The 20,120-nt window shown below is 51.3% G+C and overlaps 1 protein-coding gene across 18 annotated transcripts in view; it reads left to right on the top strand.

The window, feature by feature from the left end:
• PLEKHA6 (pleckstrin homology domain containing A6) overlaps positions 1-18,758 on the top strand; it is a 145,992-nt gene extending 127,234 nt beyond the window's left edge. For 12 of the 18 annotated variants that reach the window (XM_084790533.1, XM_084790525.1, XM_084790523.1 and 9 more), the window contains 9 exons: positions 816-965; positions 2,122-2,251; positions 2,406-2,512; positions 7,508-7,684; positions 8,965-9,132; positions 9,218-9,351; positions 9,815-9,960; positions 14,221-14,344; positions 15,047-18,758. In XM_084790533.1, coding sequence (XP_084646659.1) covers positions 816-965; positions 2,122-2,251; positions 2,406-2,512; positions 7,508-7,684; positions 8,965-9,132; positions 9,218-9,351; positions 9,815-9,960; positions 14,221-14,336 — 1,128 coding nt within the window. In that variant the 3' untranslated portion in view covers positions 14,337-14,344; positions 15,047-18,758. The remainder of the gene's footprint in view (positions 1-815; positions 966-2,121; positions 2,252-2,405; positions 2,513-7,507; positions 7,685-8,964; positions 9,133-9,217; positions 9,352-9,814; positions 9,961-14,220; positions 14,345-15,046) is intronic. The other 6 variants (XM_084790530.1, XM_084790529.1, XM_084790524.1 and 3 more) reach the window with 2 other exon arrangements.
• The last annotated feature ends 1,362 nt before the right edge of the window (positions 18,759-20,120 follow it).

Genomic DNA, 20,120 nt, shown 5'->3' with positions numbered 1-20,120 from the left:
CTCTTCCCTGGGGTTTGGTTCATGGTATCTGCAAACCATTCTCATACTGGTTTTATGACCTTCCCTCGGGGTTTCCCCTGTACCCACTTCCCATCTCCGCCCGTCCTCTTTAGCTGCCTCACAAGGAAGTCTTCCTGAGCCCCAAGATGGTTAGCAAAGATCCCCCTAGACTTGATGGGAATTCAAACCAAATGTGTCCTGAGGCGAAAGGGTTGAGGGTCAGTATAGGGAGCTGTTTGCTAGTCAATTAGTCAGTCAGCAAGTGCTCATGGGATGGAATGATGCTCTTAGAAAGCAACCCAGGCAGGCCCCAGGGCCCTTTATTCAATGAGTCAGCATCCAACAGGGACCAGTATATAGTAGGCTGCAACCTACAGGAGACATCGGGCGTATCTCAGTAATGAGCCTCATGGTTCAGACTGTAAAGACTCTGGAACTCCAAAGGAAGAGAGGGTGGAACTTAAATGGGGCCGTGGACAGGGAGGGGCCGAATGGAGTATAGGCAAGAGAGATAGAGGCAAAGATACAGGATGGGGTTATCCTGGCATGATGGGGAGGCAGTGCTGAGGGAGCTTTGGAATAGTGGGGAACAATGTGGAGGCAGGGGCAGGAGGGGCTCAATGGAAGAGGGGCTACCGGCCAGGCAGAGGGCTGCCGGAGAATCTGGAACTCTGCTAGGCCGGGGTTGGGATGCAGTGCCCAGGCCTTGGGCATGCTTCATGGGATAAGATTATCTGGCTCCTGCTAACTGTCTCTTCTGCTCTCACAGTGGCTGCTCTTCTTCCGCCTAATGCTCTGGCTTCTCTCTGCCTCAGGAACCTGGCCCACCTCGGCCGCCCCTCCCCAAAGCCTACGTCCCCCTGGAATCTCCTCCCACCGTCCCTCCACTCCCCAATGAGAGCCGCTTCTGGCCATACCCCAACTCCCCTTCCTGGCATCACAGTGGCGAGACAGCCAGGGGTCAGGTACCCAGCATCCTTGGGTTTTGGAGGGTGGGACAAAGACCCAGGCAAGGGGCAGGGTAGAGCACTGGGGTTGTTTCCCACAAGGCTCTAGTTCTTTTGGGCCCCAGGGTAACAGTCTCATGGGCCATCTTCCCTTTTGCTTTTTGTGGACAATGGGGGAAAAAAGGAATTACAATCCTACCCAACACCAGCTCATTAGCATCTGATGATTGTGGGTAGGGATCCCTACCAATGTGACTAAACCAAAAGAAAGTGGGGTGACACATTCCCCAGTGCCATCCCAGTCACTCCTGTCCCTTGCTCACCTCAGACTCCAGTCTTCTTGTGTTCTAATTCTGCCTCTGCCTTGTTCTAACCGGGTCTCATGGGCCTCTTGTGTATATGAACATAGATCCTCGTCTGTTCTGACTTCTCATCTGGCTCCTTAGGACAAACAGATGTATAATTAGACTTAGCCTTGGTTGCATGTTATTGGGAGACCCATGTTATTTCCGGGTTTGCCTATATGTGGTTTGTGTAGCTGAGGCCTTGCCAGTGAGACAGGCAGAATAGTTGGCATCGCCTGTAGCTGTTACACCAAGAAGCAGACAAGACTCCCCTGCTGCCCAGGCCTCTGGCTGAGCGAGTGCTGAGGTTTCAGATTCTAGCCTTATTTCTTATTTGCTGAATTTTCTATGAGGCTTAGGACCTTCAGCTGTACAATATGTTCTTCATAGGCTATCTGAGACCTCATGGCTCTGCAAAACCAGAAGTAAATGCCTTTTCCAGTTACCCAAGAACCCTGGTATCAAGGCCAACCGATTCTTTTTGGCTAGTCTACACATATTCCGGCAGAGGCCTCAGAGTCTCTAGGATTTGTAGCCCCCTCCAGTGACTCCCCCTATCATCCAGAGCCCCCAAACAGTCTGTACTTCTTCAGGCTTTCCAAGTTACCTGGGCTGGGCAAGGGGCCTCTCTGATTAGCCCAGAGTGAAGCCCTCCTTGCCTCCCGTTCCCAAGAGGACGCAGCCTGTGATGCATAGGTGAGAGCCATCCTTGTTTACTGCCAGCCAGCTCCCGTGCAATTTTCCTGCTCTTTATATCTTAAAGGACTTGAAGGAAGGCATTAAGGTGGCCAAACCGCTAGTATTCACCCTAACACCAGCCATTTTCCCAGCCCCAAACAGGCTTTGAGCCAAGCAAGAAAGACCTTGACCAGACATCACCTCGGCATTCCCCCAGAGACGTTAGTCTTGTGCCCAGCAGACAAGAGGTGGAGGCAGAGAAGCAGGCAGCTCTCAACAAAGGTGTGTTTCAGCCCATACTTTGCCTAAGGCGATGGTGCTCCCTTATCCTGGATGAGTGTGCTCCCCCACCCTAGACCTCAGTGATTCGAGCAACCAGGCCTCTCCCCCCAAGGGTGCTTCCCACAAGGCCACTGACTGCTCTGTCTCCCTGCAGTTGGCATTGTGCCCCCTCGGACAAAATCTCCTGCCGAGGAAGAGATAACCCCGTCAGCAGTGGTGAGGAGGACCACCAATGGCCTCACCAATGGCCTCTCCTCACGGGTAAGTGCCCAGCTACAGGCTCTGAGGGCTTGTGCCCAGTGGTCATAACCACTCAAGATCCAGAACTAGGGAGGAAGGTAGCACACGTGGGAGGAATCGTCCTTAATGGCCATATCAGGGGTCAAGGACAATGAGCACTGTAAATGCATGAGAATGTTTAACATTGTGGTAGCATGCTGTTGGCAGGATGTAACAGGGAGGACAGAGGTCAGAGTGAAGCACACAGTGTTATGTCCCCAGAGCTCTGGGGAATTAACACATTACCGCACACATTAGTGACTTAAAACAACACAACTTTGTAGGCACTATCTTGGGGGGGGCTTTTAAACTCTTTTTATTTGAGTTATCTTATACCTCTTCTTCTCTTCCAACCCTCTGACTCTAGGTGGTAGAGAAAGAAGGTTAAAAGGGGCAGGGGGCGGAATTCTCTTTAGCTACTTTTGGCTGGTGAGGGTCATAGGGTTCTTTGGGGACAATATCAGTCTTCATCTTCAGGATACCCAGCAGTCCAACAAACCAGCAGCCTTCTTCCTCACCTGACTGTCTTCCTGAAGCATCCTCCTCTCTCTAGGCTCTTATATTTATCCCTCTCTGAATCCTCGGAATGCCAACTCCAACTGGCAATGACCACACCCCCCTCCAGGCAACAAGAGGCAATTATCAGCTGTGGACAAACTAAAAGCAGCTCCATATTGACACTTGGGATTAAAACAAAAACCTGTTTACATAACAATACTGAGTTTTTTTTAAAGAAACCAAAGCTTCCACTACACAATTTTACACTCCTTGTTTGGGGGCCAGAAGTCCAAAACCAAAGTTCTGCCAATGTTGGCTCCCTTGGGAACCTGTGGGCGACTCTGTCCATGCCTCTGTCCTGGTGAACAGTGGCTCCTGATAGTGCTCCGCATCTCCTAGACCACTCTACCTTTACATCACTTGTTCTGTATGTCCACTCCTCTTCTTGTAAGGACACTCCTCTTTGTATTTTGAGTTCTTAAATTCATGGTAACCTTAATTACAACTGTAGAGCCCCTATTTCCAAAAGGGGGGCATAGTATCAGCCATAAGGGGCCTATGGTTTAGACATGTCTCCTGGAGGTTACTGTTCAACAGCTATAGTGCCAAATTTCATGCCGTTCTACTTGAAAAGAGCTCCTTCTAGTCCAGGAATGCCAAAATCTCAACTCATGACATCACTAAAATCTCATCTGACTATTATTTTTTTAATTAATTAATTTATTATTATGTATACAGTGCTCTGTCTGCATACACACCTGCAGGCTAGAAGAGGGCACCAGATCTCATTTTAGATGGCTGTGAGCCACCTTGTGGTCTGCGAATTGAACTCAGGCCCTCAGGAAGAGCAGTGAGTGCTCCTAACCTCTGAGCCATCTCTCCAGCCCTCATCTGACTATTATTAGCTCAGACTTGCCATCAACGCCCGCATCTCCAGCCAGGCCTGGTGGCTCATGCCCGTGACCCCAGGACTCGAGAATCTGGGGCTACATAGTGAGTTCAAGGCCAGCCTAAATTACAGAATGAGATCCTATGTCAACAAAGACAGACGGCTCAGCAGGTAAAGTTCTTGCTGCACAAGACTTTCAATACTCATGTGAAAGCCAGGCACGAAGGCATTTTCCTGTAACCCCATCTTTGGGGCATATGCAAGAGCCCCGCTGTCAGCCAATCTAGCCAAAACAGAGCTCCGGGTTCAGCGAGAGACCCTGTCTCAAGAAGTAAGGTGAGGGGGCTGGAGAGATGGCTCAGAGGTTAAGAGCTCTGCCTGCTCTTCCAAAGGTCCTGAGTTCAATTCCCAGCAACCACATGATGGCTCATAACTTCTACCCCCCACACAAAGAAAGCAAGTCCCTTAACTCATCCTCTGAATTGTCTCCAGCAGGTATCCATGGGCTCTAGATAGAGTTTATTATGGTACAGAATTCCTCTACAGATGCAACTCGAAAACGGGTTGATCCACTTTCTAAAACACAATGACATGAGATAATCTTTCTTCTTAAAAGTTACTTGTTAATGTCGGGCGGTGGTGGCGCACACCTTTAATCCCAGCACTCGGGAGGCAGAGGCAGATGGATCCCTGTGAGTTCAAGGCCAGCCTGGTCTACAATGTGAGTGCAGGACAGCCAAGGCTACACAGAGAAACCCTGTCTCAGGGGGGGAAAGTTACTTGTTGTTCATTGTGTGTGTGTGTGGATGGTGCTGTGCGTAGGCCATGGTACATTTGTGGAGGTCAGAGGACAACTTTTGGGCATCAGTTCTCCCTTTCACCTTGTTAGGTGGGAGTCTCTCTTGACTCGGTTGCTGCAGTATATGCTCCAGGCTAACTGGCCTGTGAACCTGCAGGTGATGCCCCCATCTCTGCCCCCCATCTCAGGGGAGTAGTGCTGGGCTTATAGGTTGGTGTCGTTTCATCTAGCTTTTTACGTGGGTTCCAGGGATCAAATTTGGGTCACTGGTCTTGCACTTCCACCTACTGAGCTATCTCCCTGGCCCCAAGATAATCATTCTTGTCCCCGAAAGAGAAATTAGAAGGAATAAAGGCATCTCCAGCCTCAAGTAAGGTTTTTTTTTTCTTTTCCTCCCAATGCTGGGAATCAAACTCTGGAGCCTTGTGCACACTGGCCGAATGCTGTACCTCTAAGGTATAGCCTCAGGTCCTATGGTCTGAGGCTAGCCTTCTGCGGTTCACTGTGCTGGCTATGGGCGGGTGAAGGCTTCACCAGCCCTTGTTGGCAGACTTGTCTCTCTGCCTCTTGGTCTGTAGCCAGGGCTTTTCTCTCAGGGTCGGCACACCTCTTTCTCGAAGGGGTAGCTGACATTTGTAGCTAAGAAGTTCTTAAAGGGTGTTTTTTTCCCCAACAGTGAATTGCTGGTTTCTTTTCAGTCACTTTTTTTTTTAAATGTGCTTGGAAATCTTTCCAGCTAAATATCTTAGCCAACTACTTACCAGTTCCACTCTCCATCCCACAACCAAGCGCCTTTAGCCAAGTTTATGCCACTTTATGGCAAAGAGTCTGTTATCAATAACATGCCCTTGTTTCCTCCTGCAACTTCACTGGAGGTACTTTACCATTTGCTTTTATACCAGTGTGTGTGTGTGTGTGTGTGTGTGTGTGTGTGTGTGTGTCTGTGTGTCTGTGTGTGTCTGTATGTATATGTGTGTGTGTGTGAGATATGTGTGGAAATGTATAGGGTGTGTGTCTGTGTGATGTGTGGAGATGTGTGTGTGTTGTGAGAAAGAGAATAAGAGAGAATGTGTGTCTGTGATGTGCATGTGTGTGTGATGTGTGTGTGTAAGCACAGGCACACAACACACACCCTGCAGTCCACATGTGGAAGTCAGAGGATTCGGGTGTTGACCCGTACCTTCCATGCTGTTTGAGATGGAGTTTCTGGTTTGGTTCCGCACACTCCAGGCTGGCCAGTCCTCGAGCCCCTAGAGGTTCCCCTGCCTGCTTCCCATCTCACCACAGGAGCACTGGGGTGTCGTGCATGTGTGGGTTCCCACAGGAGCACTGGGGTGTCGTGCATGTGTGGGTTCCCACAGGAGCACTGGGGTATCGTGCATGTGTGGGTTCCCACAGGAGCACTGGGGTGTCGTGCATGTGTGGGTTCCCACAGGAGCACTGGGGTGTCGTGCATGTGTGGGTTCTGGGCATTCAAACTCAAGTCTTCACTCAGTTGCTGTCCTGCTGAGCCATCCCTCCAGCTCCTCTGCCAGGGTTCTGTTGGTGATACGAATTCTCTCGAAGAGAAACCTTTTCTTCTGTTTTTCCTCTCTCATTTTTATTTATTTTTTATTATTTATTTATTTATTTATTTATTTGGTTTTTCAAGACAGCGTTTCTCTATGTTATCTTGGCTGTCCTGGACTTGCTTTGTAGACCAGGCTGGCCTCGAACTCACAGTGATCCGCCTGCCTCTGCCTCCCAAGTGCTGGGATTAAAGGTGTGTGCCACCACGCCCGGCTTTATTTTTTATTTTTGACAGTGCTTCACTATAAAGCCCTTGATCACCTGGAATTTGCTGTGCACACCAGGCTGGCCTCAAACTCACAGAGATCCTCCTGCCTCTGCGTCCTGGGTTCTGGGATTAAAGGTGTGCGCTCCCAGCTTCTTTACTTTTAACCTCCTCTGTCCTTCACCAGAGTCACTTTTGAAGTCCCCAGTTCTACCAATGAAATCCAGGATTCTTTTCCCCCATCATTCACTTCAAAATTCTCCTACCTTCTACTCATTTCTTGGTTCTGAAGTCTCTTTCACTGTGCTAAGTATTTTTTTTTTAATTTTTTAATTTATTGTATATGAGTACTTTATCCATAGAAGAGGGCACCAGATCACATTATAGATGGTTGTGATCCATCATATGGTTGCTGGGAACTGAACTCAGGGCCTCTGGAAGAGCAGGTGGCGCTCTTAACCACTGAGCCATCTCTCCAGCCCTATGCTAAGTATTTCTTATGCAACTCATTTCCTAGTATCCCAGTCTTTCTGGGCTTCCTGAGCCTCCTAAAACAAAGTATCATGTACCATGTAGCTTAACACAATAGAAGCATGTGGAATTCATGATGTGTGGAGTCCAAAGTGAAGGTGCTGGCAAGGTTCATCCCTGCTGACGGGGCTAAGTGGGGGCCTGCCCCAGCCTCCCCCCCAGGTGTGGATCCAGCCAGCCAGATGTGGCACTTGTTTGTGGTAGATGAATCCTTCTAATCTCTGCCTCCATCTCCACATCTGCTCTGTGTTGTCATCTTTTCTGTCTTTTACAAGGACAGTTGCTATTGGATCCGAATCAGCTCTGATTCAGATGGCATTGTGTTTCCAAATAAAATCATATTTGCAGGCACCAGGGGTCAGAATAAATTTGACGCCTCTCTGGAACCATTGTTCAGCCCGCTAGGGTGGGCTACCTTACCGAAGGGATGTTTGGGACACCTGGTGGGGTGGGGAGCACTTGGCCGAGCCTTGTTTCCCATTACAGCAGGACCGCCCCAAGAGTGCTGTGTTCTCCGGAGAGGGCAAGGTGAAGATGAGTGTGGAGGAGCAGATCGACCGGATGAGGCGCCATCAGAGTGGCTCCATGAAGGAGAAGCGGAGGAGCCTGCAGCTCCCAGCCAGCCCAGCCCCTGAACCTAGCACCCGGCCCACCTACAAAGTGGTAATGTCCTCCCAGCTGCCCAGAGGCCTGTGTCTGCCCTCTGTCCACACAGCTGCTCCCAGGCCCCGGGCAGCCTGGGGTACCCCACCGCATAAAGCACTTCAGCATGTGTTTCCTGTTTCTGTTTAATGAAAAGCAATGGCCCCCAAAAGAATGATGAATGTCTTTGCTGAAATGAAGTTTTCAAAACCTCATTTAGCGTTAAGAGCAGCTTGCAGAGGACAGGACTTTAGTTCCTGGCACCCACATCAGATGGTTCGCAACTGCCTGTAATTCTAGCTACAAGACCTGGAACATCCCCTGCTGGCCTCAGCAGGCACCCACATACGTACCCTTTATGTACATGTGCACACACACACATGTGCCCCACACACACACACAGAAAATTAAAAACAAAAGCTAAGTTGGTAGAGAATAGTGCAAAATTCATCATTTGGAAAGAGTCATCACTTTTTTAAAAAATTATTTATTATTATATACACAGTGCTCTGCCTACATGTATACCTGCAGGCCAGAAGAGGGCATCAGATCACATTATAGATGGTTGTGAGCCACCATGTGGTTGCTGGGAATTGAACTCATGACCTCTGGAAGAGCAGTCGGTGCTCTTAACCTCTGAGCCATCTCTCCAGCCCCAAGAGTCATCACTTTCATGTGACTATGATGTGCCTTCTGTGTGCTGCGCACTGGCCTGGGTGGCCTGAAGACAGCCATACTGGCTCCCATATTCCTTCATTTAGCCCCATCAGTGACAGCAATGATTTCAAATTTATCATCCCTATGTTATAGCTAGGGAAACAGTCAAGAGAAACCAAGGGCTTTCTGGGCCGCACGGCTCCACGTGCGGGGGTGGGTGGGGCCAAGGCACCTATTTAGCTTTTCTCTACAGTAAGTTCCAGAAAGAGAGAAGAAACATGATGCAAACCCTGCCTTCATATAGTTTTGCTCAAGCCAATAGGTCAGAACTTCCGTAGCATAAAACTATTAGAAAGCAATATGGGGCAGCCTGCTTCTCCTGCCCAAGGTGTGCAGTGTAGCCTGTAAGTAGGGGAGCGAGCGCTGACAAGATACACTGATGAGATTGTGCCTCTGGGCCTTGCTCTAGGCAGGTGTCAGGGAAGCAGAGGGGAAGAGGGTGGCTCTGTAGTGCAGGACAGAGGGAGCCTGATCAGACAATGCTGGTGGGGGGCAGGGGGGACAGGGATACAGGACCGATAAGAACTGCCTGAAGGGAGAGCCACGGGTAGAAGTGATTTGGTGCTGACAGTGCTGTCCCTCAGGTGCGCCGTCACCGCAGCATCCACGAAGTGGACATTTCCAACCTGGAGGCAGCCCTGAGGGCCGAGGAACCTGGCGGCCAGGCGTATGAGACACCGCGGGAGGAAATCGCCCGCCTTCGCAAAATGGAGCTGGAGCCCCAACACTACGATGTTGACATCAATAAGGAGGTGAGTGGATCCAGGATGGGGCTGAGGGAGGAGGGGGAGGGGGGGCGGGGAGGGGATGTAGGTGGTGACCTCAGGCCCTCCACAGCTCTCTACTCCAGACAAAGTCCTCATTCCTGAACGGTACATTGACCTGGAACCTGACGCCCCCTTGAGCCCCGAGGAGTTGAAGGAGAAGCAGAAGAAAGTGGAGAGAATCAAGACACTCATTGCCAAATCCAGGTAATAGGTCTAGGAGGACCTTCCCTTGCACCCAGGTTCCTTGGGCACTAGATGTCTTGGAGGCACCTTGCCTCCCCAGGGTAGAGAAAATGGAAGCAGTGGCCAGAGGCAGCAGACATACCCAGGCGTCTGGTAGGAATGAGGGTGCTGCCTCTGGGCCGTAGAAAGACCTGCTGGGCTTGTGCACAAAGTGGAGGGTGCCTCTGCTCATCCTCCTCCCCTTCAAGGCTGCCCCACGTGTTCACCTGAACCTCTGACAATTCATTGGCAAACATGAAGGGTAGGGGATCCCAACAGTCTTGCCAGGGTCTCCCTCGCTCCTAGGGGCAGCCTTGCTGGGCACCAGAGCCTGCATACTCATAGGCCCCTGGCCCTCCCCCCACCAACCTCAGCTGCAGGCCACCCCGAGCCAATTGGACCAGTCTGTCCCTCCCTCCATGTCTGTGTGTCTGTGCCTCTTCAGTATGCAGAACGTGGTGCCCATCGGCGAGGGGGACTCTGTGGACGTGCCCCAGGACTCAGAGAGCCAGCTGCAGGAGCAGGAGAAGCGGATTGAAATCTCCTGTGCCCTGGCGACCGAGGCCTCCCGCAGGGGCCGCATGCTGTCTGGTGAGAGGGGCTGGGCCTCGCTCCGCCAGGGACACCAGCTGACCAGGTGTAGGGGAGGAAGTGCAGTACTGCCAGGGGAGGGTCAGGCTCAGAGAGATGCCAGGCCAAGGAGATGGTTCTCAGGGTCAGACTAAGGGTCAGACTAAGCATTCGCTAAGCACTAACTGGGTCTGTGCTGGGCTTAACACGAAGGGGCCAGAGTGGCTGTGACATCCAGGGGCTCAGCTGTCATGATGCTCACAGCCACTTCGTAGAGGACCTGGTCAGAAGCTGCAGGGGACCCGGAGCCACATCTGCCCCCTGAAAAGTCACAGAGAAGAGAAGACGATGGTGGCACCTTCCTCAGGAAGCACAGGCGTGTTTGCCACCATGGGTGTTGAGGCCAGGGGTTCAGGTTTCCTTCTGCTTTTTTCCTCCTTGCTACATGCAAAGAGAAGAGTAGAAAGATCACATACACACACACACACACACACACACACACACACAAGACATGGCAGCCAAGGACTTAAGAGCCATTTCATCTCTACCTTGGCTTCTGATCCAAATTAGCCAAGAAGAGGCGAGGAAAAGGGAGTGACCTCACACCGAGGGTCCCAGTTAGATAACACAGTGTTAACATCACCAGGGGCAACATCCGCAGGCTAGGGCAGCATCCTGGAGGAGGGGGGATGTGGCTGGGCTTTGAATGAAGGGGAGTCTGTGTGAATGGGAGGGGAAGGTAAGGCAGTGGTTAGCTCATCCAGGTGTAGTGGCATCATTTTATTTTGTTTTGTTTTTGAGACAAGGATCTGGTTTTGTCAACCCAGCCTGGCCTGGGACTCTCTACCTTCCTGTTTAGTCCTCTGAGTGCTGGGATTATTGGTGTGCACCACCGCGCCTACAAGGTGTGAACTTTGGTGGCCACAGTTAGGAAGCTTAAGGTGACTGGTAGAAGTGAGAGAGACCGTGTTATAGGCCACAGCAGGGTGGTCCCCATGAGGCAGGAGCAAGCAGATAAAAATGGAAGGCGGAGCATCCCAGGAAGGGATGGTGCTTTGCGTTTGGTGACAGATGGCACTCCGAGCCTCCATTTCCTCTTTGGTAGAATTCAAAACACCTGCCTTCAGTTCAGCGGGTGTAAAGGTTGGAAGCAGCAGCCCCTCGCACAGTGCCAGGCAGTCAGTAAGAGCTGAAGTTGAAATGCGAACCGCCCCGCCCTGCTCCTCACTCTCTGTATGCAGGGTACAGCCAGCGGGTTGTGAGTCACAGCAAAGAGGGTAGCAGTTAAACCTGAGAGAGGAACTGGTTTGGAGAAGGATGGAGCTCAGGAGGGAGGGCTGGGGAAGCTCTGGAGATTGCAGGTGCCACCCAGTGTCCCAGGAGGGAGGAGGGACCACAGCCCTCTCTGCAGCTAAGGTCGCAGAACCAGTTTGGCCTCAGGTAGGAGGCTTCCTGTGACCTCTCTTGACTTTACTTACAAAAGGATCTTGAATGTAAATTGAAGCTGAATCAAATTCCACATGCTTTGGGTAAAAGGAACTTACTATTTCAAGAGAGCAGCACATATGATGCTTAAAACTCCCCTCTTGGGGGCTGGAGAGATGGTTCAGAGGGTAAGAACACTGCCTGTTCTTCCAGAGGTCCTGAGTTCAATTCCCAGCAACCACATGGTGGCTCATAGCCATCTACAATGTGTTTTGATGCCCTCTTATGGCCTGCAGGTGTACATACACTGTATACAAATAAATAGATCATTTTTTAAATTATAAAAATAAAAACTAAAAACTCCCCTCTGCCCTGCCATGGACCTCACTTTCTCCCTTGTTACCTAACAGTCCAAGTTTCACGAAGACAAACCTCTGGGGCCTATCAGATTTCCCCCAACAACACATGAGCTTACATTTCAGAGTCTGTGTGCTGAAAGCAAATGGTCATTGTGCTTTTGCCAAAACCCCCAACAATTCAAAACAAGGCTATGATAGGGCCAGACCTCAGACCTAGCCCGCTGTCCCACTATCCTTGGCCCATGGCCTGGAAGCCCCAGGGCAAGAGCTAGTCCTAGGCACATGCAGTGTGGGCGTAGGCTCATACCCAGAACACTGGGAGGGAGAGCGGCTGGGACAGGTCCCAAGAACAGCAGGCTTGGCGTGTAGAGCGTCACAGACAACATAATCTGTGAGGAATGCTCTCTTTGTAAGTTTACCTGGCTGCTATGTGTTGGTTCAGCATGTACCATATGACAAGATGTGGCATTTCTGAGTCTGTGTACCTGGCACAGATGTCACATATCTGGTAATGTTTGCAGGTATGTAGCTGTGTATATTTAAATGATCAGTATGTGGGTGAAAGGGATGTTTGAGGGCAAATGTAAGTGTGTGTGTGTGTGTGTGTGTGTGTGTGTGTAACTTCTATGAATGTGCATATTATGTGTGACTGGCTTTTTGTGAATCAGGAATACTGAGGCCTATCCCGTATGTTGTGCTCAGTGTACACTCTGTGGCACTTGTAAAAATGTCTATGCACAAGGTGAGGCAAGAGGGGGATGCACTGGTAAATGTGCGTGGCTGCTCACGCATGCAGATGTACATGCATTGTAGCACCACATCTGCCCCGTATGCACTTGCTGCACATTTGAAGTTAACTTGGTTCAGTGGGTATAGTCAACACATACGTAGCTTGTCTGTTTCCTTAGAGAGATAATAGTTGCGTAACTGCCTTTTCCTCCCTCAGTTAATACCTTAGGCTCTTGACTTCAGCTGAAAGCATGCCCTGAAGAGCTGCACCCTCCATGTGACTCCCTCTGCATCCACGTGTGGTCCCCTCCCCACTTACACCTCATTCACTTGTGCCATGTTAGAGCTACTCAGGGTCTTTTGACTCCCCACTCTCTCTCCCCTTTCTAGCCCCAGTACTCTGCTTCTAATCTCTGGGTCAGGACGTAACAGGTGGACACCTGTTAGAACCATGAATGTGTCAGTCACAAGAGCCTCGCTAGGTAGACGCTCTAACCTTTGTTTTGGCTTCCCCCGGGAACCTCCTTGCGGACTTGTTGGGTTTTTGACTGTTTTAGAGTCTGCACATGGCCCATGAGTAACCCTCCTTTGGCCATATAGACATGCACGTGGGTGTGTTGGAAGGCATTTGTGAGTGTTTTTGCCTAGGATGTGACAAGTATGTTAGATCATATGGAAGTATTGAGGCCTGAAAGAGCACAAGCGCATGTTTTAGTTGTGTAAAATGAGTGTGACCGTGTGGTGGGGTCAGATCCCACAAATGGCATTATGGGAAGTGGCCATCACCCCATGTGCACTTGTAAAACCTGGGCTATGGACAACACTGGGGATATTTTCATAGCAACAGTAAGAGTCACACTGGCCCTGAGTTGCACATTGGTCAGAGGAGGTTGATGAGGCCCATGCCGGGGGTGGGGAAGCAAGGACTTGGAAGTTTAATGTCACGTCTTGGAAATGCAGTGTGACCCGTGGCTGAGGTCTGGTTCTTCTCTGAGCCCAAGTGAGAATGTTCTCTCTGCCTTGGCTGCACTGAGGATGTGCAAGGGTCTGGTGGCCACTCAGAGGACTCTCCTGGTCGCTGTCTTTCCCTTCTGCTGGTCTTCACATGAAATGATGATAGATTAAAATCTCATCAGTCCAAACATCACCATCTTAAAGTTCAAAATGGGTTTTCAAGAGTGGACCGAAGTTCCTCTGCTGGCCTGGTCACAACAGGGTCTCCTGATCATGGGAGTGAGTGGCTTCTGAGCCCTTGGTTGACAGGGCTGACTTGATGCCCAACGGGAATCCGTGTTCTTTGAAAATGATTATCTACCAACTGTCCTATTTGGTAGGTGGGGGTGGGGTGGGCACGACCCTGTGTGGACTGGTGTGATTTTACTGCACTATTAATCATTATCACGAGTGAAACTGCTAAGTGACAACTCCCTCATGCTGTCTGCACAGAGTGGAGCATGAATCTCCCAGTGTGGATGGGAAGGGAGTCCTTATCCCAGAACGGGGTGCAGCCGCGTGCTTCTTAACAGAGCCTGGGTTGGGCCAGGTCTCCTCAGGAACCTCGCTATTCTCCATTGCTTCCTGGGAACTAAGGGCAGCTTTGCCTCTGCTTGAGCAAGCCCCCCACCCAGCTCTTCCCTTTCTCTCTCTCAGCTTGCCTCCCTGCCTTGCTCCCTGCCCAGGGGAGTGGCCTCGCTTGCTCTGGGTGCCCAGTCTCCTCCCCTAGCACCCTCTGTCTTCTATTCACTCCCCTGTTCATTTTTGTTTCCAGTGCAATGTGCCACCCCAAGCCCTCCCACCTCCCCTGCTTCCCCGACTCCACCAGCCAACCCCCTAACGTCTGACGGCCCACGGGGCGCCGACAGCAGCCATACCATGCGGGTCTGAGCTCTGACGTAAGCACTTTTTTTTGTTGTTGTTTTTGTTGTTGTTGTTACTGTATTTCATGCACCCCAGGGAAGGGGGGGGAAACCTCTTTCCCCCACCCTACTGAGTCATATATGCTCTCTCATTGCTTCTCCCTACCCTGGTACCCTGTGCGCAATGTCCCCCCTCCATTTGTCCGCTTGAGCCACCAGTGTCTCCAAGCAGTACTGGCTGCAGGTGGCTGGCAGTCCTGCTTCATAGATATGGCAGTGGCGATGACTCTGCTTCTTTGCAAGCAGGAGAGAGTGGTGTTAATGCCACACCCATCTGCCGCTCCGGGGAACGTACTTCCCTGGCTCCCCAACCTCTGTACCTGCCACCCTATACTTCCGGTCTGCTAACCGGCTTCCGTCTCTTGAGATCCACGGAAGTCCCGCCACAGAACCCTAAGAAGCTCCTAGATGCTGTGTCTCTACTCCCAGACATTAATGTGACTGAGGGCAGCGCTAAAGCACCTTAGCCCTGGCCTTGCTCTTCCCTCCCCTGGCAGCACATAGCCATGGGCTAGGATCGGGAAAGAACCTGGCTTCTCGCCCTCCTCGCTGCTCTTTCCAGGTTGGGGAAGGGGTGGCCCCCCAGCTCTTTGTAACAAAGTGTCTTACTCCCTAGAGGAGCTGGCTGGAGGCGCCCCCGGCCTGTGTGCCCTTCTCACCCGCTTCTCCTTTTTCTAGTGCAAGCCCTGGCTGAGGCCAATGCCGTGAAGCTCCACAGAGCCACCTTCTGATAGCATCCACTGCACACCGGGCAGGCTCCGGCTCCTCATCCTGGCCTCCTGCCCTCGCACCTACCATGGGATGCCTCGGAGAACCAGGCTAGGGACCAGGGCTGCTTCAGAAAGGAGCATGGATGCCTTCAAATTCACATCTGCTGCCCTCGCCCTGAAGCCTGCACTGTCATGCCATGGTTCTAAGGCAAGACTGGGATGGCAAGGCCAGGATGTCATCCTCTCCTATGCCCCAGTCACAGGGAGCTCAAGTGCGGTTCTGGATGGCACTGTGTGGCCCTCCTGCACCATCCCCTGATGGCAACCATGTCCTGGTGGGGAGCATGTCCTCAGCTATGGGTGAGGACCAGAAGTGAAGACAAGACAGACCCTCCATCCCTTGGAACCCACACAACACAGTGAGAGGCCAACGCCTGCCACCTTCTTCCTCCTTTGGTCCCAACTGCCGCAGCGATGCCCATGGCTTTGGCATGGCTCTGCTGATGGGTTTCCCAGAGTTCCCTCGAGACCAGCCACCCTGCTTGAGCCAAAGAAGACGAGGAGTGATAGGGAGAGGCTCCTGGGCTCCCGGAGAGGTCGGGCATTACGGATAGACGACAGCAGGTCTGCGCAGGATCTGAGGGCATGTTGGAAGCAGGAGCAGATAGAGGAGGGGAGAAGCTCAGAGAGAGAAGGGAGGGAAAGCGGGGTGTGAGTCACAAGCAGCCGGGATGTCAGGAAGGAGGGAAAGGGAAAGGGAGGATAGGAATGGCTTCTCTCGTGTGGAGCCTTAGGTTAGTGCCAAGCAGAGGGCCTGACTGTGACCTATGTACTTCACATCTTCCTCAGGGGCAGGTGGCCCCAGGAGGACTCACCAGGCACACATCAGCCCCGGAGGAGGTGCTTGGTAGCAAAGTATGGAGTAAGGGGATGTTAGCGGGAGATGGCCTGTGAGATGGTTCCACCTGTGATCAAGGCCTGCTGTCTGTCTGTCTCCTGGGCAGAGAGAAGATTGTCTGACATAAAGTCTGTCAGCCGTGGGGCCTTATCTAGCCAGTTTCTTGACCCCTTCAAACCTGGGAAGTACTGTGGGCCAGCTGAGGGTTTGCCCTGGGATGGAGGGGGGGGGGGCGGGGGATGAGGATTTAACTGTGAGGCCGAACTCTAGGGCCCTACTCCTCCTCTCAGGCATCTAGAGCAGGACCACGGGCTGGGCTTTTTTTGCAACCCATCTATCCAAGGAGGACAGGACAGGGAGAGCTGGGAGCTGAGGAATGTCTTCCTGTGGTCCATCTACTGTGAGTAAACGGAGCCAGAGAGCAGAGAAGGAAGGCCAGCCGCACACACCATCCCCCAGGCCTGGCCCTGCCACAGATGCTGCCCAGAGACTTCAACCTGAACATCGGTGGCCCCGGAAACAACGGCGTCATCTCCTATCAATCCATCGTCACTCCTTCATGGTTGGGACAGTTACTGGTTTATATGCAAGTAAAGATGACAGTTCCTTCAACAAATACTAGTCAATCACTTTTTGTGTATCAGGTTCTGTTTTGGGTGCTTAGGATATTGTCTGGCTTCGGGTCAGGAGGAGTCCACCTGCCTCACCTCTACCAGGCTTCTGGAAAGTGAACCCTATCTGTATAGTTCAAGCACCCCAAACCTGCCCTTTCTTTCTTAAATACTGGTAGGGGGGGTTTAGCTCCCAGGTTCCCCTCTCTCCCTGTACCCTCTTCCACCAGAAATGAAATTTTAGGGCTTTCCCTGTCTCTGTCTCTCCTTTTTTAAAAAAAAGTGGTATTTTTAGAAGGACACGTAAAATACCAAGAAATGTCTGCACCTCTTCCAGCCCTCTCATCCTGTATTTCATAAAGCTGGCTCTTTATGTTGCTTTACATGCCTTAATATATGTTTTATGGAAGTGATCATGTCATGGATACCCGTGTGTGATATATATATATATATAATTTGTCTGGATGTCAGTTCTTTCCTCAGCCTCTGCCCAGACCCGTTTTCTGTCCACGTCATTCTTAGCATGTTGAGACCACACCCCTTGCCTTTTTGATCCAAAGAAGGGGAGAGGAAAGATTTATTTTAAGGCAGACCTATTTTATGCTTTTGTTTAAAAAGCAGATCTATTTTCAAAGTGTGCAATGTCTGAAAGGGATTGGCGCTGTGTGAGGAGACTGGGGTGGCTGTCCCTAGTCCCATCCTACACCCTTCCCTCTGCCCCAGTGGCTTCCTTCACATTACCCAGTCATCCTAAAGGGCTGGTCCCTAGGCTCACCTGGGGCGGGCGGCTCCCTGCAGGGGCAGGACATTCTCCTGAAAATCCTGGTCTAAGAATTTGACTTCATTGTCAACTTCAGGAAGCAGCCCAAGGGTTGTCAAGCGTGTGAGTCTCCTTGAAGGAAATGTTTACAGCTGCAGACATGCAGTCCTCACACGGGCCCCTGGACCACCTCCCCTAATCCCTCTGTGGAAAAAGGCAAACAGGTTGCCGGCAGCCTAGGCTGGCCAGCTCGAAGGATGCCGGTCTGCTCCCTGACAGACCCCAAGACACAAGGTGAAGCCCAGAGAGTGGCTTGGGGCCCTCTGTGTTCTTTGGTGAATACTGTGAGCTCCCAGGGCCTCACCCACACTTTCTATTGTACCCACTCTGTGTCACACCTCTTTCCCTCTAGGACTTTTCTTTCTGGAAGTTATCCTGGCACATTGGTCTGGCATCCAGACTCGAAGCCTCGTTCTTGGCTGGGGAGGGCCCCATAGTCAATGTCAAAGCTTAGACTTCCCCAAGAAGAAGCCCTCGGCACTTCGTCATGCCGTGGGCTGGAGTTCTGCCTGCGGCAGCTCGGCTCTCCGAACTTGCTTTCTGACAGGTGACATGAGCAAGGATTTGGGGCAGGATGGTGACCTCTCCCCCCCAGATCTGATATCATGTCTTTTGGAATTTTACAGCATTTCTGGCCAGCTTTTGAAGCCTGCCCTCCAACTCTGGCATTCTTTGGCCCCCTTCCCAGCCTGGAGCCTCTTGCTGTGAATGAACAGGGCCCAGACGTAGGCCTAGGGCTAAGTACCCCATCTGGGGAAAGTCCTGGCCACCAAACATAGGTCCTTCCCAATGAACCCATTACCTCCTCCACCAAAAACGAAGAGGCTGCGGGCAACTATTGCTACTGTCACTTTAAAGATTTTTCTTGAGGAAGCAAGCTTGCAAGCAGCAGGCGTGCTTGCCTGCCTTTGTGAAAGGCATGTTCTTGGGGCAGGGCTACTACTGCAAACTAAGGAAAAATACTATATATAAATATAAATATATATACATATCTATTTATGCACATATTTGGGGCCAATTTGATTTGCTGGTGTTAGATGATAAACCATACGAGGAAATCTATGATCTCAGTGTCTTTAGTATGAAAGTGACCTTAGACAAACAGTTAAAGCTTACATGGACATCACCTCCGTTGGGACCACACCGCTGTAGCACCCCCTGAGCGTCCATCTGTCTAGCCGACCGTCCTCCCCTGTAAAAGGGGGCGCCTGGCTGAGGTAGGTGAGAACTCCCTCCCTCCTTTTCAGCAGCAATCTTACTAGATTAGGTACTGAGGAACCCCAATGAGCTCTGCGTTTGTATCTTGCAAGTTTGTATAAACCAATACCGGAAATAAAACAAATGGTTTGTACCTATGGCGTGCGTGTCCCTCTCTGTGTCAGTGTCAGCCTTTTTGTTGCTCTGTCCTCAGCGGACGGGGGTGGGGGTGGGGGTGGGGTAGGCACGTCCACAGGTTACCTCTGAATTGTTACAGACAGGAAAGAGGAACAGGGCCTGAGCTGGGGGTGGGAGCTGGCATGGGGACAACACCAGTGACAGTTCTTCTCTGCCACCACCTTGACTGCACTTCCTTCTAAAACAAGGATTCAGAGTTTGCTGTAGTGTCCTCAGCCTGGAGCTGGGCGTGGTCAGCACACACTCAGGTTGTATAACAGAAGCACCAGGAGCTCCAGCGGCACTTTCCTTCATCTGCCTCTGACATGGACAGTAGGATCACAGAAAAAGAAAAGAAGGTCCCACCCTGTCTCAGTTGCTGCACAGTGCTCTGTGGCTGTTTCTGGACATGAAGGTGTGTGGGTGAGTGGTTGATGGGGGACCAGAAAGACCACCTCAGCTCTCACCCAGGCTGAGCCCTTTGGCTTCTCTTAGCAGGCATTTGTGGAGAGTGCAGGACTCTCTTAGACCTGCTCCACTGGAAATCTGTGAGGAATGGCTCAAGAAGGCCAAATCAAGTTGAGCATGGCACACACCTGTGATCCCAGCCCATGGAAGCAGAGGCAGGAGGACTGAAAATTCCAGGCCAAGCCGGGCATGGTGGTGCACGCCTTTGATCCCAGCGCTTGGGAGGTGGAGGCAAGTGGATCTTTGTGAGTTCAAGGCTAGCCTGGTCTACAAAGAGAATCCAAGGTAGCCAAGGATGTTATATAGTGAGAAACCCTGTCTCAAAAAAATGAGAGAGAGAGAGAGAGAGAGAGAGAGAGAGAGAGAGAGAGAGAGAGAGAGAGAATAAGAATTTGCCTTTAAGGCAGTCAGACCCTGTCCTCATCCTTGCGGTATGAGTAAAGATGTTCTTTTTAACAATTTAGTGACATCCCCAGGAGAGCTGTGAACCGTGGACTTAAGGCAGCCTTTAGGCAGGTAGCACATGCCTATCATCACAGGACTTGGAAAACTGAGGCAGAAGAATCATGAGGTAGAATTCGGCTTGGGGGAAGAATCATGGGACTGGTGGCCTAGGGCTTTATCCTTGTGAAGAGACACCGTGAGCTGGCAACTCTTCTAAAGGAAAACATTTCACTGGGGCTGGCTTGCCGTTCAGAGGTTTAGTCCGTTATCGTCATGATGGGAAGCATGGCAGCGTGCAGGCAGACATGGTGCTGGAGAAGGAGCTGAGAGCTCTACAAAGGCAGCAGAGGGAGCAGAGGGCGTAGCTTGAGCGCATATAAGACCTCAAAGCCCATCTCCACAGTGACACACTTTCTCCAACAAGGCC

The sequence above is a fragment of the Acomys minous genome, assembly GCF_964271855.1.
Source record: "Acomys minous genome assembly, chromosome: 1".
Classification (NCBI taxonomy): Eukaryota; Metazoa; Chordata; class Mammalia; order Rodentia; family Muridae; genus Acomys; species Acomys minous.
The sequence above is the reverse complement of the archived record's forward strand: the minus strand, read 5'-3'. Positions and strand labels throughout refer to the sequence as shown.